Below are 23,717 nucleotides of genomic sequence, written 5' to 3' on the forward strand. Positions count from 1 at the left end.
TGATGAAGCCCTTACTCTCTTGAATTTGCATGGTGGTAATGCCCTAATCCGTGGCCTCCTAGACTCCACACTGGCACCTCTTAGGGGCATCCTATATGCTGCAGATGATCTCATCCAGGGCTTGAACAAGGCTGATTTGCCTATGGATGGGTCCAAACTGGAATGGCATTGTGAGCAAAATAAAGATGGATTAAACCCAGATCTGTAAATGGGGATGAATGTTTGACAATATTCAGCATTCCGGCAATCATGTTTTTGTGTTGCTTGAACAAGTATGACCACATCACCTCCATCCTAATGGAACTCAATTGACTTGCCCTGCTAGCATGCCTGATTTTAAAAACAAGCTGCAGCATTTGCAAAGCAATCACAACTGACACCCTGCTTGCCTTTCAGACAAGCCACCATCTCTGATGGATCTCAGCATACTCACAGACAGAACACCATCAGATAGAAGAGTAAAAATAAATCAAGACAGCAGGCCTTTTCCATCTGTGCACTCATGATCTGGAGCAGCATTCTTATATCCATCAGGACCACCCCAATTGCTGCTCCAATTCAGGAAAGAGATGAAGACTCACCTCCTTAAAGAGTACTATATATTACAATGCATTAACCTTCCACAACCCAGTGTAATCTCCTCTGACTTTATGTTTGTCTTTGACCCTGTTCAGCACTTGGCTGCCTTTTGGATAGGTGTGTGCTACTTCATATACCATATACATATGCATTATTCTGCTCTTGGCTCAATAATTCTTTTTGTTCTGGGCTTAGGCATCTCTGCCTGCGGTGGTGTTGAGAGTTTAACTTTGCCATTGTTGGGTTCAAATTATGAATCAGTGGGACAGCTGAGGTAGAGTTCATTGTGCTTTGTTTTGCTGACCTGCTAGTTATCTCAATTTCTCTAGCTGCATGTTGGACCTGGCCCTTTCTGCAGGGTCCTCCACAAACCTTTTGCCTTCCTCCTTTCCTTTTTGCTGGATGTGTTTTTGTTGGCTTTAGGGCTCTGGGTACTTTACCACTGCTAAACAGTGATAAGGTGCATGAGCTCTCTGCTTAAAACATGGGCCCTTGGCTTATCCACAACTGACATACTTGATTTACTTATAAGTTCACTACATGAGCCCAGGGCCTGTAAATTAATTGCTAGTAGTGGGTCTGCAGCACTGATTGTGCCACCCACTTAAGTAGCCCCTTAGCCATGCCTCCGGCCTGCCTGTGTGCAGTTTTAAACTGCCAAGTTGACCTGGCAAGTTAAAACTCTTGCAAGGCCCAAACCTTCCTTTTAATACACATAAGTCACTCCTGAGGTAGGCCCTAGACAGTCCAAGGGCAGAGTGCAGTGTAAGACACTTACATTTATACATGTCTTAGTAGTGAAAAACTCTTAAATACATTTTTCACTACTCCCACAGATTTATTGTGATAACTTTATTACCTTTTATATGTGGAATTTCCAGCTGGGAAAGAGATGGGACCATCACATTTTGTGTCTCAGGAAATCACAATTTAAAATCACAACTTATGGTGAGGTTGGATTTTGAATTGTAATGCTGAAAAAGTCACCTTAGAAAGTTGGCATTTTCTTACTTTAACCAGCTGGTGCCTTCTGTCTGTCTCTGAATACACATCTGAGTGGGTGACAGCTGGGCTCCTGTGCATTTCCATCTGACAGCCACAAACAAAGAGTTTATGTGTGATTGATGGACCATCCACACCCTGATGGTTCATCCTGGGCAGGATGGGAAGGAGGAGCTGATACCTACGCCTGAACGGGCTGTGTCCTGTCTCCAGACAAAGGGTTGCATAACCCCCAGCAGTGAATCTGGAGCCATGGCAGGAAGGACAGGGACTCTGTGCACTTCAAAGGCCTCTCTTTGAAGTCGGTCTTGGAAGTCTCCACCAGTTCAAAGGCACCACTGGGTATAAAAAATGGATCTCAGACACCACAAACTCAGTACACATCTGGACCTGTGGATAGTCTGCCAGGAAGAAGAGCTGGTGTGCTGGTGCAAGGAATTACACTCTGCTGGGCTCTGCTGGACTCTGCTTTGCTGTGCTGACCTGCTGCCTGGTGACCTCTTGCAGGTTGTATGACATTACTATATGTTCGTTCACCACACATGTTTTCACAACGCAGATTTTAAAACGTATACCACTGCCACACATTTAAATTCATTCACATGTGAAATACCTTCACCATGCAATCCACTACCATGCACACTTTTACCACGCTTACTGTTACAGAAACATCCAGTCACAGTTTAACACTGCCACCCACTGTTCACAATGTATACATGAATTCTTAATATGTTATTGTTAACAAAATTTACATATTAAAAAAATAATTTATGTTGATTACAGGTTCGCTACTATATTTTTGGGGGGAGACCCCCCAGCTTCCCTTTATTAATTACCTTAGAATTATATAAACTACTTACCACAAACTCACCAATACAAACATATATGCATTGTATAGCCTTGTGTGGTAAAGACTTGCATTGTAAAAGAAATTGCAATGTCAAAGATGCGTTCTAACCTCATTTTGTGGTAAAAACTCGCAGACCACAACCAGCAATGCTCTCCTTTGAGAAAGCAAAACTTCAGCGGGACTTACCTAGGACTGTATCTAACCTGCACTCCATTGCAGTCAGCATAAACCTTTGGATTTACCCCAGTCTAGGGTGACATGATATCCCATGTTGACGCTTTATGATTTAAGTAATATATTGCATTTTAATCTTTAAAAATTAATATCTTGACTTCTACTCATTTTGTCTTTCTGATCTATCTTCTTTCATTCATAAAATTGAGCTTTATTTCTGTAACCTGGTGTGGAGTCTTTTGTGGTGTTTTCACTGTGTTGCTGTTTTAAGTGTTGCACAACTATGTTGCACATTGCCTCATAAGTTAAGCCTGACTGTTCTGGGCCAAGCTACCAGAGGATGAACACAGGATAATTTATGGTGTGTACCTGACTTACCCCAACTAGGATTGTTGTTACTACTTGGATAGGGTGTATACCTCTGCCAACCAGAAACCCAATTTCTAACACTCAATTATATTTTTTGATTTTTACTACTGTAAATTACAGGTTTAGTGATCTTACTAACTCTTCCATGGAGCCCTAGATGCATTTTCACAATGCATGTCCCTAGCCAAATTTACTGTTTGATAGCATTTGTTTGGCCTATTAGTATATTTTTCCAATAGAGCTATAGGCTGAAACTGCTCTTTCGATTAGCAAAATATCCAGTAGGGCAGAAAACGCAGGCCAACCCTATGCATCGCCAAGCAAAGCTTTAATAGGCAAATGGAGGGGTTTAAGAGAGGGGGTCGAGTACTGAGAGTCAATCAACTGTTAGGACTTCCTTTGGTTGTTAAAGCTTTCACTGGCCACACTTTAAGATCAACTCCATTCTCCACCTATGAAGTGCAGGTTAAAAACAGCTTCAAAGAAATGCAGTAGTCTTACGCATACCACTCCACATGGGCTAGATAAGCCCAATGGAGATGGAGAAAGTTATAATATAGGGGGCTCCAGTACTGAGAACCAATCCATTGTCAGGATTCTCCTTTGAAGTTACAGCATGCTCTCACTACCCACCCTTCAAGTTCAATCAAACACTCATCCTCCTATCACAGGGTGTTGGTGATAAACCGCTACAGAGACAAACATCATCATTCTTATGTAATTCATATTTATTTAATGACAAGTGAAATTGAATTACTGAGACTATCCTCAGACTGCTGAGCTGTTTATCTCAGCCTTTGCAAAACACTGAACTTAGAAAAGTAGATCATTGGGCTTGTACTTTTACAGTGTACATATTTAAGTTCTGCGGACATGAAGTAATGTTTCTAGACTATACAAATACTATAAGAGTACACCAGTTTCCGCTATAGTAAGTAATAGGTACAATAATCCACAAATAACAAAGAATTGACCACAAGAGTCTACATAATTATTACAAAAAAAGACATAGCTAACCGGTAACCCTTGGAGTCCTAAAAAAACAGGTGTGACTCCACTGCTATGGAGGAAGAGCATTCCCCGCCCCCACCAGCAGCAGCAAAACGGTTTTAATAAAAACAATAATAAACTATGTTTATTATCGTTTTGTTGTAAAAGGGGTGGTGCCACGGGCTATGACGAGCACAGAGGGGAAGTGGACAGCTCTCCCTTCAGTGTGCATGTATGTTTGGCCAGCCGTCTCAGGCCGGCCACACACACATCCACACTATGCTCTCGCCAACCCGGCACTGTGTTGCCGGGTTGGAGACAGCAGGCAGAGACTCCCACTCTGCCTCAGTGTGCCCTGGCTTGGCGCTCCGGCCAATCTGAACGCTGCTGTCATGCTGCTAACCAGAGGGCAGGTTGGGAGTCTGTGCCTGCAACTGCAGTGGAGGCAGGGGACGGGCACAGTGGTGGTGGCAGTGGCAGGGAATCAGGTGTTTTTTTTTTTTTTTCGTTTTTTCTCCCTCACCATGCGCCACCCAGCAACTTCAACACACTGCAAGGTGCTCCTGTATAAAACAATAAATAGCCAACAAACAATCAACTCTATGCAAGTATTCCAAAAAGACAGCAAAAATATTTAACTTCTGCAGCGCCAGGTGCAGCAATCAAAAATAATCAACAACCAACCAAAACTAACCTACACAAGAGCACAATAAATGCTGCTTGATTGTAATGCAGTTTCTGTCCTCGAAACATTAACTATGAAAGTAAACTCTGTTCTCCCTCGTGGACTATTCTTTTCCCACAATGAGGCCAATGGAAACCTTAGAAAATGGATAAGTACCACATTTGTGATGTAATAATAAGTGTTTATTTTGTGCTTCTTCATGAAACATTTAGCTTGTTTGCATTTGGGTTAGGTTTATTTAAAGTTTGCATATATTCCCATTGGAGTATTTACTTGGTGTTTGATATACAGTATATATATATATGTATATATATATATATATATATATATATATATATATATATATATAAAGAATTTGCATCCCAGCTGGTTTATTTTATTTTGAGTACAGCCTACTTTTATATGTCACAATGCATCCATCATCATTAGATCGGACTCATTACCACTACAGCTGTTGCATTCGAATTGGAGCTTTATCAGTGTCATATATATGGAACATTTGCAAGTAGCTATGTCTCAAACTACAAACACTTTGTCACCCACTTTCTTTGTTGTCAATCTTCAGTTCATGGTATACTACCATCAATATGAGGGCCTTAACTAGGGTTGTCCAAAATAGATCAATGATGGTGTGAGCAATGGCAGATTTTCAGGATAACCACTTTTGATGTTAATGATTGCCCTGCGGATTTATTGCATGAAATGGAATCTCAAGAGTATATTCTTACATCTAGCATGACTGAAGGCTAAAGGAGCAGCATTGCACCATCCTGTCGCACATGTAGTGAGACATAGAACTCCTGCAATCTGTTTTAAGGTCTGCTGAGCCGTTTCTTTTACTGTGACATTAAAACAGATTTTGCTCGCAACAAGTTCAAATCCACAGTCTTCCATACCTTGCAAAACATTTAAACAGCTCATTTACAAGTTCAAAACTGCCCCAATTTGCAAACATTAGACACTTTTTTTTAGGTATCTGATTCACTAATATGGGACACTTTTTGCAGTCCATAGGCCTATTTTATATCTGAGTTTAACCCTGTGTTTCACCATAATGGAAGCAGGGCAAACCTTCCATAGATGGGTTTATAGAAAGGTCTTGTTGTGGTCCAATAGTAGGGTTTGAGGTCACTCCAGACAGTTCTAATCAACCTCACATGAAAATATCATATACTTTATATTTTTAATGCTGTGTGGCCTTCAAAGGCTAACACACAAAAGGAGCATGGTTTCCTACTACATAATCACCTGTCACATCACAGATATCTTAGTTTATTCAGAGAAGACACATCACTCACACTTAATAGTAGCATGCTTCGTCCTAGGTTCCTTCTCCTCACCCGAGTAAATATATACTACTCGGATGGGCTCAACCACTTGTTGGGCGCTCATAATATAGGACAGACTTAGGTTTGTACTTATTTATATAAAAACGAGTAGGCTGAATGAGTATCTTTAACTCTTAAAATCCCATCAAACAAACCAGTCAGTTTCAAATCACTTGGCTTTCTTCAGATAAAGTTGAGTTTGACTTCCACCGAAATTTGGGCCTCATTACACCCTCAGCGGTCTGTCCCAAAGACTGTCGAGGCTGCGGGTGCCAGTATACTGCCAGTGTTGTCGGTACCACTGGCTCCCTATTTGGACTTTTCCGCTGGCCCAGTGGATGGTAACAGTGTTACCGTCCACTGGCCCAGTGGAAAAGTCACATCAACATTGCAGCCGGCTCATAATACAGCCGGAGGCAATGTTGATGTGCAGCGGGTGCAGTGGCACCCGTCGCGCACTTCACTGCCTGAAATTCGGGCAGTGAAATGTGCGATTGGGCTGTGCCTGGGGGGCCCTGCATTACTCCTGCCAAGTATATGGGCAGTGCAGGGGCCCTCAGGGGCACCCAGAGTCCCCTTACCGCCAGCCTTTCCATGGCAGTGCTTACTGCCACGGACAGGCTGGTGGTCAGGGGAGTCGAAAGCCCAGGGGCAGCTCTGCTCTGGCGGATTACAACTGCCCGGACCGCCATGGTGGTATACCGCTGGCGCCAGCGGTGTTACCGCGGCAGAACCGCCGCGGTCAAAATAAGGTGACTAGTACCACCAGCCTGTTGGGGGTACTATTGCCACTATTGCCCTGGTGGTCACTTACCGCCAGGGTTGAAATGAGGGCCTTAATGTTTTAGCAAAAACCACTATGCAGACAGTTTATTCTTTGCTGCTCTCCAAAATATTTATTCCAGCTAATTAACATTTTTTTCCATATGCAAAATGCCTATAAGTAATAAATGAATTAAAATTAATTGGAATCATGAACATTCACCAAAGCATAGGGTCATCTTGCACCTGTCCCACTTTGCTCATGGGCAGGATGAAGATGAGAAAAGCCTTCTGTGCAATTCCATTATATTTTCATTTTAAAACATTTTTCCTCAAACACTAATTCCCCTGTGAAAGAAATACAAAACTTTTTTATCACTGTTCAATTTCTGTCTGGAGGAAGGATAGTTGGGGATCACACAAAATCCAACCTTTTCATTAAAAATCAGTAAATTATTTGCGGGCGTTTGTGCCCCTCAGCCTTCATGTAGACACTTCTTTGACACTTTCGTTTTCTAAAAGCAAATGGTGTGACTGGAATGTTGTTTCTTTTTCCACAGGCCTTTTTCTTCCTATCCACACTGCACACAAGTGTTGCCTATGAGGTGAACACTTTCATAAAACCATCATTCACTATTTTAGATTCGTGAATCTGGCACATTTTATGCCTGTGCAAAATATTCCCGTGTTCGAGCCACAAGTGAATTTAAGAACAAAGGGCCCTTTTACAAACGAGGACCACTTCATTACAGAAGGTTCTGGTAAAGTGCTTTTGATGAGAGACGAATCAAGAATAACGAAAAAGTCAATTAATTGAGTTAATTACGATAAGTATTCATATGGTGTACTCACTTCAAGAGATGCCTGGGTATTTATGTCCATAATATAATTCCACAAACTATAATAATAAATTGCAGCGGCGTGTGTTACAATGAAAGAGTTTTTAAATGAAGGAGTTTTAAGACAGTACAGCATGTCTAAAAGTAAGGACTGTAACACTGTTAGTGTCTACATAGAACACGACTCTGTAGGGAATGCTGATGTTTCCTTTCCCCAGCCACCCGACCCAACATGCACCCCCCTCCCAAGAAGCGATTGTACCACAAGGTCATCTGGTACATCTACATTTACATGACATTAGGACAGGTGCCTCACAACCACCTAAGTGGGACATTAACTTATTTTGATTTGGAGGCATCCAGGAAAATGGTGTTCATTAACTGAACTACCTTTTGCTCATTATGTAATCTCCACAATAAAGTGGGAGTTTCTGAAGGTCAAGATGTCAGAGTCAGTCAGGTTATTTGTTGAGATTGCTTTCACATGACAGATACTACATTACAATTGCTGGGGATACATTATTCTAAAAAATATTTTATTGAAAAGAGAACCTAAATTCTTAGCCAGTGGTCAAAACTGGTGATCCCATCAGTAATATAACCATATAATCTTTCAAATATTCATTGAAAGTTCTAGTAATCAACTAAGTCAGCACTGACAAGCCTATGGTTTGAGCACATTCATACGATTCGTTCTATTATATGTATCTTTTTAATTATTATGAGACTGAATGTGGTTTAAAACGAACCACACAAACAATCATAGAAAGCAACCAATTCACTACATCACTCATTACACAATGCATTAGACTGGTATTTCATGTTATCAAGCTATAAGTCAATACACTCCATCCTACCAGACATTACATTAAGACTTTCCCAAATCTCACAGACTGCTTAAATTGCATCAATATTCTTTTACGTTCATAACTGTTTTTCCCACTGCATCTTCGTATATGGTGGTCTTTACTAAGTAATCAGAGTTATGAATGTCCTCTATCTAATTAAAAATGAATACAGACTAAGATGTGTTTTTCAGTTTCTCGTAGTGGATGCTTACAAATATGAGTCACTGATGACTAAGGCCCATTCCAGGCTACCCCTGTATTACATGTCCTCAGATGCCCTATCGGTGCTAACAAGTATTGCCTCCTGGTACTGCTTAATTTGTTTAAAAAGTAAACAAATTAAAAAATAAACAAATAAATAATAACAATAATTTTAATAAAAATAGTAAGTGCAAGAGATCAATGTTTTTGATCTTTGCAGCCCACTGCCAGCACATGACACAATCATTGTCAAAAAGAAGTGCAAGCATATTGACAATATACTGTTTGAATTTTGAGGTAAATGTGCATCATAAAACCACAAGAAATGGGTTTTGAGCCTTTGTACTCCTGAAATGGTTGGCTATGCTCCATGCTTAACTTGAGCCAGTGGTTGACATTGCGGGCCACTGGCACTAATTTTTAGGAACTGGCACTTATTTCTCCTCATCAAACATTTCCAGAGGGCAAGAGAGAGAGAAACACAGATGGAAAAGAAGGGGGAAGAGAAAGATCGAAAAAGTCACAAAGGGAGAAAGCGGGAAGCTGCACGAATGAGATAAAGGGGCAGGGAGTGTCTGACATTGGATTAAAGAGGCCTATGGTGAATTCAAGACTACACAACCTTGTTATGTGGAGTGCAGCATTTGATAGCTCAAACCGCTGGCTTTTGCGCAGAGCTCTGGCAATCCTTATTTTACAAATTAAGCACAGAGTATCCTTTTCCTGTTTTAAACTCACGAGAGGCACTGTGTATTGGGTTGTTTCAATAATTGCATTCTAACTTGAATCTATACAAATATACACCATGGAAAACAGAAAAGAGTTGGTGTGTAGTTCATCCCATGACTGCTATACTTTTCAGAAAAGGCTAAGCTTTTTGTAGAGATGGGTTTCAAATTCCTAGATGGCTACAACAACACGGATGCTGTTGCAGAGATGAAAGAAGCCCATAAGAAGACAACACTGACTGCAGATTAGACTCCCTCTACCAGCTTTTACTAAGGAAGAGACATGCATGCCCTCCATTTACCTTACCCTTTGCCCATTCTTCCCTCAACCAGTCCCGATGGTCGCCCTGTTAAGGTAACCAGTGTTAATCTCATTCCCCGGCTTTGTCAATTTCAGCAATTACCATAGGCCAGGTAGAGAAAACAGCTGTGGCTGAAAGGTGACACACTAGCTTTATAGATAACTACATCAAATTATTAAAATATGGGCTCTAAATATAACTTCCTTTTCATTACAAATCAACCAACTCACCATATTAAACACCTACTTGCAAGATCCCCAGAGGTCTATCCAATAATTAACATCCAGATTCTGGGGTTTTCCACACCAGAATATGCATGTACCATTATTTATCAGGCCTTTTTCACCCTGTTAAATTTGAAATTTGGCAGATTTGATTGTCAAAATTGAATAGGGTGCAATAAAGACTACTCGTCTAACTGCAACCTCAGTGGTTTGCACAGAGGTTGCACAAATCAGAAACACTGGTAATCAAACAATTTTTACAGTTTTGAAAACGTTTGGACAAGTTGTTATAAAAAGCTATACAAAACATTTAGAATTTTTCAACAACCAATTCCAAGTTTAATAGCAGGCAAATTTCCAACATTTGAAGCATCTTGCTAAAGCTTTGAATCAGCTATTGTCAGCAGTGTCTTAATAGACTCAACTATGTTTTACAGGCTTATTTTTCCTGCAAATTGGGGACTACAGTTTGGGGTATAACTGATCAGCCTGTGACTATGCCATTCATAATTCATGACACCAATAATACTGCTATTCTGGACTACCAAAGTTGAGAATTTATATCTGATATTTGCTAGATTTAAATCCTGGACAACTTTATGCTTTTTGTGAAGTGCCACATCAACCAAGAAGGGACATTTATAATCAAACAGTACACCTTAATCTATTGTATTTGGTGAGAAATCATTTTTAATCATATCAACTATTTAATCTTGTAATTAAACATCTTCGTTTAACCCTCAATAATAGATACAAGTACTGCAACTCTTGTATTACACATATTACATACCTTCCCATATATATATATATATATATATATATATATATATATTTGTATTTATATGTGTATTTATATTTGTATTTATAAAGCACATTCCGGGCGTATCATCGAAGCGCTAAGCAACAGTGAGTAGAGTGAAGTAGAAACAGAAAGGAAAAGAGATCAGATTACTGAGTAAAAAGCCAGGTCTTTACTTGCTTCCTAACTGACAAAATATTATGTTCCTTCCTGATGGGCATGGGGAGTAAATTCCAGTGTATGGCAGCAGCCACTATGAAGCTTTATCACCCCATCTGACCTTAAGAGTGCGAGGAACATGGACCAGGTAAGCTCCTGTTGATCTAAGCTGACGACCTGGAACATACCAGCATAAGTTTGACGTCAGGTATTCAGGTCCGCGCACGTATAAGGATTTGTGTGTCAGACATATCGTCTTAAAGATGATGCGCTTCTTGACCGGAAACCAATGTAACTGTCTCAGACTACCACTAGTCGAGGCTGAACAGGGAAGATCTAATATTAGATGGTCTGATGTATTCTGAATTAATTGGAGTTTACTAAGTGACGTTTTATCAATATGAAGCATTAAAGCATTACAATAGTCCAGTTTAGAAATCACTAGAGCAAGGGACACCGTAATTCTGAGCTCCTTTTGTAAGTATGGAAAACCTTTTTCAGAATTTTAAGAGTCCAGAAACAGGCTTTGGTAATGGTATTGACTTGCATCTAAAAAGATAACCCCCAATTTCTTAGTGGCGCTGATAGGGCAGATAGATCTCCGCACACTGATGGTCACCAGCGTGCACTCCATAGATCCCTGCTAGAGCCAAAAAGCAAAATCTCTGTTTTGTCGCCATTCATCTTAAGCCAGTTCAGGCTCATCCATCTATTAACCTCACTCATGCAACAATGAAAATGATCTGCAACTTCCTGTTGATAAGAATTTGGAGGAATGATTATTTGCTTATCGTCTGCATAGGAAGTGGCCAAAAAGCCGAAAGATCGAATCAGTCTGGCCAACGGAGCTACATACAGATTGAATAGAAGGGGACTAAGTGAGAAGCCTTGAGGAACTCCACACGGTAATTGATAGGTAGGTGTTCTAAAATCTCCACAATTTATTGTAGATAATTTTTTCTCCATAAAAGACTTCAAAGTATTCAGTGCTATGCCTCTGACACCAGCTTGATAAAGACGACGCGCCATGATGTGTGGAGAAATGGTGTCAAAGGCTGCTGATAGATCTAATAGCATTAAAATAACTCCAAGCCCATCGTCAACTAATCTCCGGATAGTGTCCGATGAAGTAATAAGTGCAGATTCTGTGCTATGGGCTTTCCTGAAACCATGTTGTGTAGGGTCTAAACTGCCAGATTCTTGGAGAAATTTGTGAGTTATTCATTAATATGTTTTTCAAAGATTTTAGTTTCAAAAGGGCAGCACGGCGATAGGCCGGAGATTCTTAAAATCATTTGCATCGCCATCTATTTTCTTTTTTAGAGGCACCACCATCACTTACTTCCAAAGCGAGGGGAAAACTCCCATAGTCAGGGCCTCCTGAAATATTGGAACGAGGGCTGTGGAGACTAAATCGGGAGCAAGCTATAATATGTGCAGAGGACAAGGGTCCCTGGGGGAGCCAGATTTAATGCGCATCATAAACTCTTTAACCCTCTCTAGATGTAGCGGCTGAAAATTAGTCAACATGGGGCTATCAACGTCCGTAGAACTATTAGGACACTCATGTGAATCTGATCCATACACAGATTGAGTAAAGCCAGCTTGAATTAGCAAAACTTTATTTTCAAAGAAAGTGGCAACCTTATTACAGTATTCTTGAGAATTCTCCAATTCTGGGGGTATAGTAGGAGTCATAAGGGAACGTACTACTTTAAAGAGTTCTCTAGGGGCATTTCCAGCTTCCTTAATTTTCAGAGCTTTAATAATTGCATCTTTATAAATACTAAGGGTTGCTCTAAGCTTTCCTTTTTCCTTAGAGTTGAAATCTAATTTCCACTTCCGTTCTTGTTGTCGGTATTTTCTCTGCAGAATCTTAAGGTCATTAGAAAACCAGGGGCAGCTGACCTTTTTCTTCTCTGAAAATCAGGGAGTTCTAAGTGGGGCCAACTGATCAATAGCTATTTTAACGCCCTGATTGAACCTGTCTGGAGCCGACAAAGGGAGTTTCTTTGCTGCTTCCCGACCTGCAACCAATGCTGGTCTTAATTGATGAGCCTTAATGCTGCTCCAACGTCTAATTGGTTTTGCAGATGGGATAGATACATACATAGGCATGCATACATATGATTGTGGCCTATTGTTTCCTAGCCTTTCCTCCCACTCAAATGGGGCCCAACCTCATTCTGTGCATACATCAACCAAGGAGAACATGGCCACTATATCATACATAACTTCCTGCTTCCTGCTTCCTTCATTATCAGATATTTGTATATCCGTTCTGGTGGAATTTAAAGGCATGATCATAAAGGGGGCCACGTGTGCTTACTGTGACAAGTGTATCCTGAAAGGGAGAAAAGCCTATTGCATGATTATGCCAGGCCAATGATTTAATCTTTTTGGCAATTAAAACAAACAACCCATTTTCAACGCTAAGATGTAAGTGTCCATTTCAAGTCACATTTTCTTACTTTGCCTTTCTGGATATCTTCCAGCTGTGCCTGGTCCAGGCCTGCCAGCAGCAGGAGGAGCTGGAGAATAAAAGGGAATTTAGTTACACTACAGGTCATCATATGACATGAGAAACAGCTGTTGTGAAAAAAAAATATTTGAATTCAATAACCATCCCCTTTGTTTATGCAGATTGTAGGTTGAAATAATGCAACAAACCCAAAGAACGACTTAACTCCAAGCAGATCTTTATGCTTTTCTTGCAGTATGGGTAGATCAAATCTAATGCCAAGCTACAATGAACTAAATTACACTCATATACACAGCAATGTATCTTGCATATCTTACATTCATGAAGAGATAAGACATAAGTCCGCCAACAGGTTTCGCCCCAAAATATTCTGGAATTCTTCAGGACAAATGATGTGAGGTTGTACAAGAGCCTCAAAGTGCTTCCCAAATGCTCATGGTCGTGGTCATAAATGTTTAATGAAACAGTTAAAGCATGATCCAAGGGCAGACCAAAGATCAAGTGAAAGGGTGTGCAGTACATAGGAAGTCCTATGCAAGCAAAAAAGTGAGGGCAGTAAATCATAACAAATATATAATTTCACAAGAAGAAGGTCATTTTGAGAAGCAGGTAGCATTCTTTGCATGAATACCATAATATGTGGCAACAGTTCTATCACAGCTATAGAAAGCCACATGATTTTAATGTGTGGTATCATCATTCGACTCAATGACCAAGATCTTACATTATTGCCCTTACTTACATGTGGTGCGATTTACTCCCTCTTGTAAACTGCACCATATGTAGCATGCAAGTTTTCAATAAGGGTTGGACCCATTTAGTTTCCTGCATTTCACCCAGGTAGTTACAATGATAACAGTTCAGCTCAGTGCTAGGTTTGTAAGGTAATTCATTTTAAGGTGTGCCTTTAAACATTATACATACTATTAGTAAGTGGGCATATGGGTATGAACTAGGGGGAGGGCAATAGCAACAACAGCAGCAGATAAATCTACACACCCATCCTTTTATAGATAAGTAGCTTCCACAATGAGAGAACTGATCTGTACTGGCAGAACACAACAGTGATTTTTCTTAGATACAGCCTTGATCAAGAGACTTATCTCCACAGTTACCTGTGCACCCCCATGATGGCAGGAAAAGGCACCAGCGCAAAATAGGATGAGGAGGCCACTCCCTTCATGGTATCTGGCGCACTTTATGCCATGTTGTATGCAGGACTTGTGCTGCTTCCCTGTGCTCTTCTATCTGTGACTATGGAGAAGCGAGAGGCAAACGTCATCCAGTAAGGCTGGCCATCTCCTCCCAGTGCCAGGACAGACCTGCCCTGCACTCCAATGGAGTCGACAGTATTGTAGCTATAGTTCCTGCTATTTCATAACATGAATATGCAAGAGAAGCAAAAATATGTTCTCCTTTTTGGTGCGTGATTTTGTTTGACAACTTTCAGACTATACAATGTATTTCACATAGGGGTGGCGTAACTGGCATCATTCTCTCTAGTGTAATTACTTGAAATCTCTGCAAAATTATGCATAATTATGTGAGAACCATAATTCAGCATTTAGCGATATTTTCTTAGTGCAAAACCCACCCTTGCATCCAAAATGGCCTTGAGGATGCATCTTGTGCTAAGAAAATAGCATTAAATGTTAGAGGACATGAACAGCAGTGGCATGCAGCTGTTGGCTCTTTCTTAGTTTGTTGTTCCTGTGGTAGGATTTTTGCTTCAAATTACTCTTAATATCTCAAGCTGGCGTAATTGTGTCATTTCTGTAATTTCACATAACAGGAGTAATGTGAATGACTCCTATTACTCTGGCGTATTTAAAATTTTGTCCAGGCCTAATTTCAAACTATCTGAAAAAACAAATTCTCTAAAGTAATACTTGGTGATGAAAATTCCATTATATGAAAATGGCTGGCCAGTGCAGCAGCATGGGATCCTACTCTGCCCCTGACTCGACCCCATGCAAGGTGAAGGCCAGTAATAGTTGTGCAAGCAGAGCGCATGCAGATTGTATCTTGTACAAAGACGCTTTATGTGTAGTTTATTGGAGCAAGGCGGACCATGTCCTGCATCTTGTTCAGCCTGGTGCTGATGGGTGTAGGAAGCCTGTGCTCCTCTTTTTGTTTGTAACGCGAGAATGGAGATAAAGAGCGCACATGTCCCCCACAGTCAATACATCCAGCTTGTTTGCAGAGCCTGCTACAGCACTTAAAATAAAGACGGTCTCCTTGGTCTAATGGTACAGATAGGGAAAGAAGCGACATTCCATCACTCTTGATGACAAGTACTACAAATACCAAATGGCTTTCCTTTGGGCTGACATAAAATGTGAATGACACTTCCAAAAAGGCAATGGCTGAAGGGGGCTGAGTCATTGCTCCTCTCTATGAATGCTACTGTAGAATGGCCTGTGATTTAAATAACACTTCCAACAAGCCATTAATGAAGGAGGCTGACTTAAAGCACCACTCTAAGTACTATTTTTCTTTATTAAATGTGCTCTGGCTAACAGCTGAAGCTATCTGCATGTCACACCTAAAAATGTATGTGCTACTGCTAGGATTATGGCATTTATCACATCATTGGACTCTTCAGAGACTGACTGCATGGGAGACTTCTGTCTTATTATGAAAAAAGATTGAGTATAACAGGCTTCCTCTCTCTAGCTTTCAGAGCGTTAGTAATGAAGCTAAAGGGTTGAAATCGTGTTACTACACCATTCAACCCATTCCACAGATTCCAAGTGATGGAGGAATACTGCCTTACAAAGCCGTCATAATACATATCCCTATTACAATAACTTATCGCCTTCAAGTAGGACACCTGATTTAATGCCAATCTCCTAATGCTAGCACCCGTACAAAACCACTACCTAAAAAGAAAATCAGGTTGTTTTGTAGAATACTGCCCACACATCACATTTTGTGACCCAAGCAGCAATAGCAATTGGCAAATTGTGTACCTTGTGAAATGGAGCTTCACAAAATTAACTTCTGTAAAGAGTGGAAACCCAACAGCATTCCAGCAGGGGGACTAATTTCCTGAGATGTTTTGAAGCAATTTGGAGAAGTTGTTACTGGTGTTTATCATCATCACAAAATATGTGGTCTCTAATTAAAACAAAGCAAAGGAAGGATTTATATGTTCCTTCACTAAAAACATTATCTGAAGGGAATATGCTTTTTTCAATTTCTGCATCGCATTACAATGTAACGGTCGATGTCCCTAAATCAAAGTAGTTCTACTCTATGAGCACTGTGGTCTCTAAAGTGTCAAGATTTCTCTAACCACCCCCTCCCTGGCAAAAGCAGACAAGAAAGTAACATTCCTGAATGGTGGATCTATACCAAATGTATGCATAATGTTGGAGTATAATCCCACAATGGGATCCAATTCAATTGAAACAGATTCAAGTCTGTGGGATTAAATTAAATTCAAATGTTGATTCTTTACATTACTTAATTTCAGGGAACTTACGTTTTACCATGACAATCATTCTCAACGTGGCTGCTATAGTATTTTTTAGATATCAAACTCAATATCTCTTACAGTTGTGGTATGAAGTACCAATGGGAGACCTAGCTGAATTTGAATCCAGAATAAGTTATTTACACTGCAATAAAGTGAAAGGGGATAATCAAATTGATTTTGGCAAAGTTTGTTCTTTGCACTTTGCAACACCATTGATCAATGATGGCCTGTGCTACCTTTCCTGTGAAATAAATAAGCATTTTTACCACATAGTAAGAGCATTTTTACTGTACTCCAACCTAGTCAAACTATAAAAAAGTATGTGAATTTCTTGCTGTAGGTTTATTATTTTCAGAGTTTTCTTTGCACAATGCTATTGTCCAGGAGAAGAATGCCACCTGTTTTCAGTGAAGTATGCTATGAAGAGATCCACTTTGCTAGTGCTAAATAAGGCTAAATGTAAAAAACAAATGCTCACAATAGTTCTGATTATAATGTAAAGTTACAAAGTTTTCTACGTGTTTCTATGGAAGCTGCAAACTAAAAACCACAACGTCTTATCATTCGAGCTTTATTTAGGTAAAAAATACCATAAAAGCACTACATATACACACATAAAACCTTAATTCGTCATACAGCATACAAAGATACAACAAAAACCTTAAAATAAAAGGATCCACATGACCAGAGCCAAGGGCATAAAAATCGCACACTAGGTGCTCTATCAAAATATATAGATGTGGCTTAATTGATCTTGAAAATTTGTGGACCTATATCATAAAATAATTTACAAAATTGTGCTCTAAGTCATACAAAAAAACAATAACATTTTACCAGGTAAGATTAAATTCCTGAGGTCCTTACGTTCTCCTACCCTAAATAAAAATGTAACGCCTGATATAATACAAGTATACAAACTAAAAGTAGAAATTAACAATATAAAAACATTAGTTAAAAACACAGACTGAGTAATTTGATAAGAGGAGTGTGTTAACATTTTAAAAAGTTGCTCTAATGCACCATATTGCTGCTAGGAACTTTGCCACCGCACACACCACAGGCTCGTGGGTGCTAGTTCTGCAAATCCTAAGGGCCAAAAGCGATCCCTGATGCCCAAGGTATTGCAGAGAGGTCTTATCCAACGGACCCTTTGCTTTTTATATGCATAACAATGGAATGGGACATGACTAGTTGATTCCCTAGTGTTACACCCCATTGGGCAAAGATCTATTGAACTAGCTGTTTGCTTCCACCTGGAAGTAAGATCACATACTGGTAAAGATTCTATTGTAAATCTTATGTAAAATGCACGTGCCACAGGATGTAAAATAATATCACAAAAGTGCTCAAACTCATAATGCTGCTAATAATGACGCTTGCCCACTCACCCAGTATGCATCCTTCAAAATCTGTGAAGCATTTTTTAGAAGATGCAAAGGATCCAACCAATAAGAACCCAACCCGAGTTTGAAGAAACTGGTTGTTACAGGGTAGCACCATGGGATTTTCCCAACCTGGGGGTCTTTCAAGAGCACTCCTAACCATGACCTATAGGGATCTAAGGCTGCTGTGGACCAAATCCGAATCCAGTATTGCAACGGCCTCAAGGCAGCAATAGCTGCAATAGTGTACAGGTTCAAATCCATCCGGATAGGCAAGGTGGGAGAACTCAAGGGAACCTTTAAGAGAGCCTTCATAAAGGCTATCTCTGCTCTTTCTAAATCATAAAGTTTACCGTGGCCCCACAACTCAGCGCCATACAAGGCACCCCCTCTAGCTTGTATTTTGTAAATATCTACCGCTGGTGTGATGGAAAAAGTAGGCGTTCTAGCAGCAAATCTCAGAATGCCCCCTGCATTTTGTTTAAGGGGCATGGTACATTTTGTCAAATGTGCTGACCATTTATGGGCATGTTCTAATCTGACTCACAGATAGTCAAAACCAATTACACTTTCAAGGGCCTTACCATCCAGCACTATACTTTTCTTTACTCTAAATTTTGTTTGGGTAACCAAATACCATACATTTGGTTTTAGTGCTGTTTATTTGAAGGCTTTGGTCCCTGCAAAACCATGAAAATGTTTCCAGAAGCCTGGGTGTTGGACTTTTGCTAATGCAGGGTCATCCCGAATCTTTTCGCCTCCTGCCTCCTATTTTTTTCTGACCTGTCGCTGTTGGCTTTTGAACTCTGAGCACTTTCCCACTGATAACCAGTGCTAAAGTGCATATGCTCTCTGTGTAAATTGTACGTAATTGGTTCTCCATGATTGGCATATTTGTTTTACTGTTAAGTCCCTAGTAAAGTGCACTAGAGGTGCCCAGGGCCAGTAAATCAAATGTTACTAGTGGGCCTGCAGCACTGGTTGTGCCACCCACACAAGTAACCCTGTAATCATGTCTCAGGCCTGCCACTGCAGTGTCTGTAAGTGTATTTTTACACTGTAAATTCGACTTGGCAAGTGTACCCACTTGCCAGGCCTAAACCTTCCCTTTTCTTACATATAAGGCACCCCTAAGGTAGGCCCTAGGGCGGGGTGCAGTGTATGGATAAGGTGGGACATATAGTAATGTGGTTTATATGTCCTGACAGTGAAATACTACCAAATTCGTTTTTCTCTGCTGCAAGGCCTGTCTCTCTCATAGGATAACATGGGGACTACCTTTAAATATGATTAAAGTGTAGATTCCCCTAGAGAGTAGATGGACATGTGGAGTTTGGGGTCCCTGAACTCACAATTTAAAAATACATCTTTTAGTAAAGTTGATTTTGAGATTGTGCGTTTGAAAATGCCACTTTTAGAAAGTGGGCATTTTCTTGCTTAAACCATTCTGTGACTCTGCCGTGTTTGTGGATTCCCTGTCTGGGTCAGTTTGACAGTTGGGTTGTTTTTCACCTCACACCAGACAGTGGCACAAAGGGAGCTCAGGTGTAACCTGCATTTCCTGATTAGCCATCTCTGCTAGGAGAGAGGGGTGGAGTGGTCACTCTCATCTGAAAGGACTGTGCCTGCCTCTGACAATGCCGGCTCCAATCCCCTGCTGTGTGTCTGAGGCCTTGCCTGGGCAAGGCAGGATTTCACAAATAGGTGTGAGTCCCCTTTGAAGAAAGGTGACTTCAAAGACTAAAATGGGTATAAGAAGGGCACCCAACTCTACAGACTTTAGAAACACTTCTGGAACCAAGAGGAACCTCTGCCTGGAGAAGAGCTGATAGCTGAGGAAGAAGTGCTGCCCTGCCTGTGACTGTGCTTTGTGGAGCTTTCCTGCAGTGCTGCTTCTGCCAGAGTAAGAGGGCAAAGACTGGACTTTGTGTGCCTTCCATCTTGTGAAGAAATCTCCAAGGGCTTGATTTAGAGCTTGCCTCCTGTTGTTTGAAGTCTCAGGGACAGCAAAGACTTCTCTCTGCCAGCACCTGGAGTCTCTGAGAGACTCCTACTCTGACAAGTGGTGCCCTATCCAGTCCCTGGGCCCTTGAAAGGAAAGCTGGTGGAAATCTAAGGAAATCGACTTCGGACGACTTCGGACCGACGCCGCTTCTGAATCCGGTAACGCCGCCTGCACCTGACGCCGTGACCTTCGCCGGAACGCAACGCTCTTCACAGGCCCGACGCCGCAGCAGCCCCGCTGAAATCCGCGACTCCATGGAAGTCGCTGCACCACGTCGTGACCGACGCCGCTCGAAGTGCACGGATTCAACGTTTTGCACAGACGCCGCGATTCCCGACTTCGCGCATCGGCTTGTTTTCACTCTTCACCAAAGGTACTGTACTTGGGGGTCTACACTACTCCGTGTCCGGCGCCGCTGGTGTCGGCTTGTTGGGAACGACTCCGTCACGACGCCGTGTTAACATCTCATCAAAGCATTTTTGTTTCTAAGCGCTATTTTTTAGTTTAATCTTTAAAAATTCATAACTTGACTTGTGTATGTCGGATTTTTGTCGTTTTGGTCTTGTTTTGTTTAGATAAATATTTCCTATTTTTCTAAACTGGTGTTGTGTCATTTTGTAGTGTTTTCATGAAGTTACTGTGTGTGTTGGTACAAATACTTTACACCTAGCGCTCTGAAGTTAAGCCTACTGCTCTGCCAAGCTACCAAGGGGGTAAGCAGGGGTTAGCTGAGGGTGATTCTCTTTTACCCTGATTAGAGTGAGGGTCCTTGCTTGAACAGGGGGTGACCTGACTGTCAGCCAAAGACCCCATTTCTAACATTGGTGATCAGTGGTTGGGATTTGGACTTGTATTTGTACTTGACATACAGTGATTAAATGTACACTACTGTTTAGAGTTCAGACCACTACGTGACCACATACTACTTGTCTTGTGATTCTGCTTTTTGTTCTCAGATGTCCTCCTGGAAGTATTGCTAATATTTGTGGACTTTGGTTTTTGGTTGTGAAGCCTTTGCAGAATGGAAGTCAATTTCTGGCACCTATTTATGTATAAAAAGTGGCAGCTTAAAGCATTCTGCATGGAAAGGGGACTGGCTGTGAACAAGAAATCCAGAAGGGAGGATCTTGAGTCAGCCCTGTTTCAGTATGAATTGAAACGTTGTCAGGCAACACCACCAAATGAGTCTGAGGAGGATAACTACTCTGAGAAGGAGGGCAGTGGCCCTGAGGAGGGAACAGAAAGAGATGACTGGCTCCTAGCTCGAATCCTGAGTCGGAAAGAGCTAGATGCAGAGCTTGAGAGGGCTGAGGAGAAGAGAGCCTTAGTCCTGGAAAAAGAAAGGATTACAGCTCAAGAGCTGAGCTGTGAAGAGCTGAAGCTGGAGGCCATGAGGGCTGAGTCCAGTTCAGATGGTGGCAGCAAAAATCGTGTATCCAGTACTGCTGAAGAAGTGCACATGCCCAGAGATGTGGTGCCCTACTTGAAGGAGGGAGTTAACACACGCCAGGAGGTTCAGGGGTATGAGGTAGCTCCAGTGATGCACAGGGTCCCGGAGGTGGATTGGGGAACTGGCATGGGGAGTCATATTCCTACTGGTGGGAGGGACACTCTACTGACTCTAGGTGAGAGTGACAGGGAGAGGGGTTCCCCCAAGGTAAAAGTCCTGGTTATGGAGTGTGAAGACATCCCAGAAGAGTGGGTTGAGTGTCAGGGACAGTCAGGTACTGTCTCACCAGTCTCAGGAGGGTGATGTGGGGTGCTTTTCCAAAGCAGAGTCACTGGATGGTTGGGCGAAGGGTACTTTGGTTAATTCATGTAAGGGGCTGAGTGATGTAATTGCTGGAGAGCATATGTCCAGTCCTTATTTTCCAGAGCTACGCCAACACCAGGTGGAGTGTGAGTTCTCTGACCCCAGGGAGCTTACAATGAAGGCAGACCTCTTGGTGAGTACCAGAGAGTCTGAAGAGGCATTTGGGGGGGCTCCTGAGAGGAGTGGTCTAGGTATTTCCCAATCAGGTGAGGTAGGGAAGGATTGTAGTGTCCCAGGTAGGCCCAGTGTAGTGGGATGGGTGAGGGACCCCATGTCCAGTCTCTGAGGAGAGGGAATGGGGATGGGCTGAGGTCCAAGGTGCCCGAGATCCGGTCCCAGGTCCTGGAGGGTTCCATGAGGGAACACCAGGAGGGGAGCCTAGCCTGTACCATAGGGCCATCTGTTGAGGGAGATCCCACAGTGTCAGGAGAACTTGGGGGGGCGGCTGTAGCCAGCGTCCCACCAGTTCTGGTGTCTGGCAGTACCACTCCTAGTGAGGGGGTGCAGAAGTCCAGACAGAGGGTTGAGAGGGGGTTGCGGACCCCAGTGGAGAACCTGGAGGGTCAGCTCTGAGAGCAGAGCCCCCCATGAATGACCTTTGTGAGACCATTTCTGGGTTGGGGGGAATCCAGACTCTATCAGATGGGCAGAGGTCAGGAGACCTGCGCCAGCCAGACTCTTCTGTGGCCCTTCAGGACAGTGTGTTCCTTGAGGGGGGTAAGTGTGCCCACCTGGAAGTCCTGGTGTGCCAGGCAATGGTTCAACCGCAGGGTGGTGACTCTGGGTTGAATGATCAGGTTCAGTGGGTAAACTCTGACCTAATGGGGGGTAAGTGTGCTCCCAAGGAAGTCCTGGTGCACCAGGCAGTGGTTCAACCGCAGGGTGGTGACCCTGGGTTGGATGACCAGGTTCAGAGGGTAAACTCTGACGTGGTGGGGGGTAGGTATGTCCCCCAGGAATTCCTGGGTTGCCAGGCAGTGGTCCAGTCTGTGGGTACAGACCCTGGACTGGAGGATCAGGTGCAGGGGATAAACCCTGACCTGAAGGGGGGGGCGGTTTGCCCAATCACCCCCCCTGGTGTGATTTCAAGGGGTATGACCCCAGAGCAATCTAAGGGTACAGACCCTGGATTTGAAGGCCAGGTTCAGGGTGCCCCCCCTGACCTGGAGGAAGGGGCTACTGCTAACAGTGCCCCTACCATGTTGTCTTCTGGGGGGGCCACTCCTAGTTGGGTGGTTCAGGACCCCAGAAGAGAGGGCAGGGGGAGGGAAGCCTCACCCCTGGCCCGGGTCCAACCTGAAGGTACAGACCCCAGGTTGGAGGATCAGTTGCAGGTTAACATCCCTGCACTGGTGGAAGAATTGTGCAGGACTGCTTCTACAAGCACCCTGACAATTTTTTACTCTGGGGGTGCCGCTTTTGGAGGGAGGGTACAGATCCCCAGAGGGGAGGACCAGGGTCAGGTTATCTTCTCTGACCTGGTGGAAGGTAGAGTGGTCAAAGGGTGTCAGGCACCTGGGGCTACCACCCCCCACTCTCCACAGTCACAGTGGTTGGAGAGGCCTGAGGTCAGGCTCTCATCCCTGACAGTTGTCAGGGGTCACTGTGGCTTGCTGTCCTGGTGGACAGAGCTTCCCCTGGGGTGGGAACGAGAGTCACACCCCAGGGGTGGAGTGGGCAACACCACTGTGTTGGCCCTGGTGGTACTATCTGCC

The 23,717-nt window shown here is 42.5% G+C and overlaps 1 protein-coding gene across 3 annotated transcripts in view; it reads right to left on the reverse strand.

Moving 5' to 3' along the window:
* The window catches only part of RPH3A (rabphilin 3A), a 756,965-nt gene that overhangs the window by 141,996 nt on the left and 591,252 nt on the right, over positions 1-23,717 (reverse strand). For all 3 annotated transcript variants that reach the window (XM_069214805.1, XM_069214806.1, XM_069214807.1), the window contains exon 10: positions 13,311-13,370. In XM_069214805.1, coding sequence (XP_069070906.1) covers positions 13,311-13,370 — 60 coding nt within the window. The remainder of the gene's footprint in view (positions 1-13,310; positions 13,371-23,717) is intronic.

Source organism: Pleurodeles waltl, chromosome 11, assembly GCF_031143425.1.
Source record: "Pleurodeles waltl isolate 20211129_DDA chromosome 11, aPleWal1.hap1.20221129, whole genome shotgun sequence".
NCBI classification, from domain to species: domain Eukaryota; kingdom Metazoa; phylum Chordata; class Amphibia; order Caudata; family Salamandridae; genus Pleurodeles; species Pleurodeles waltl.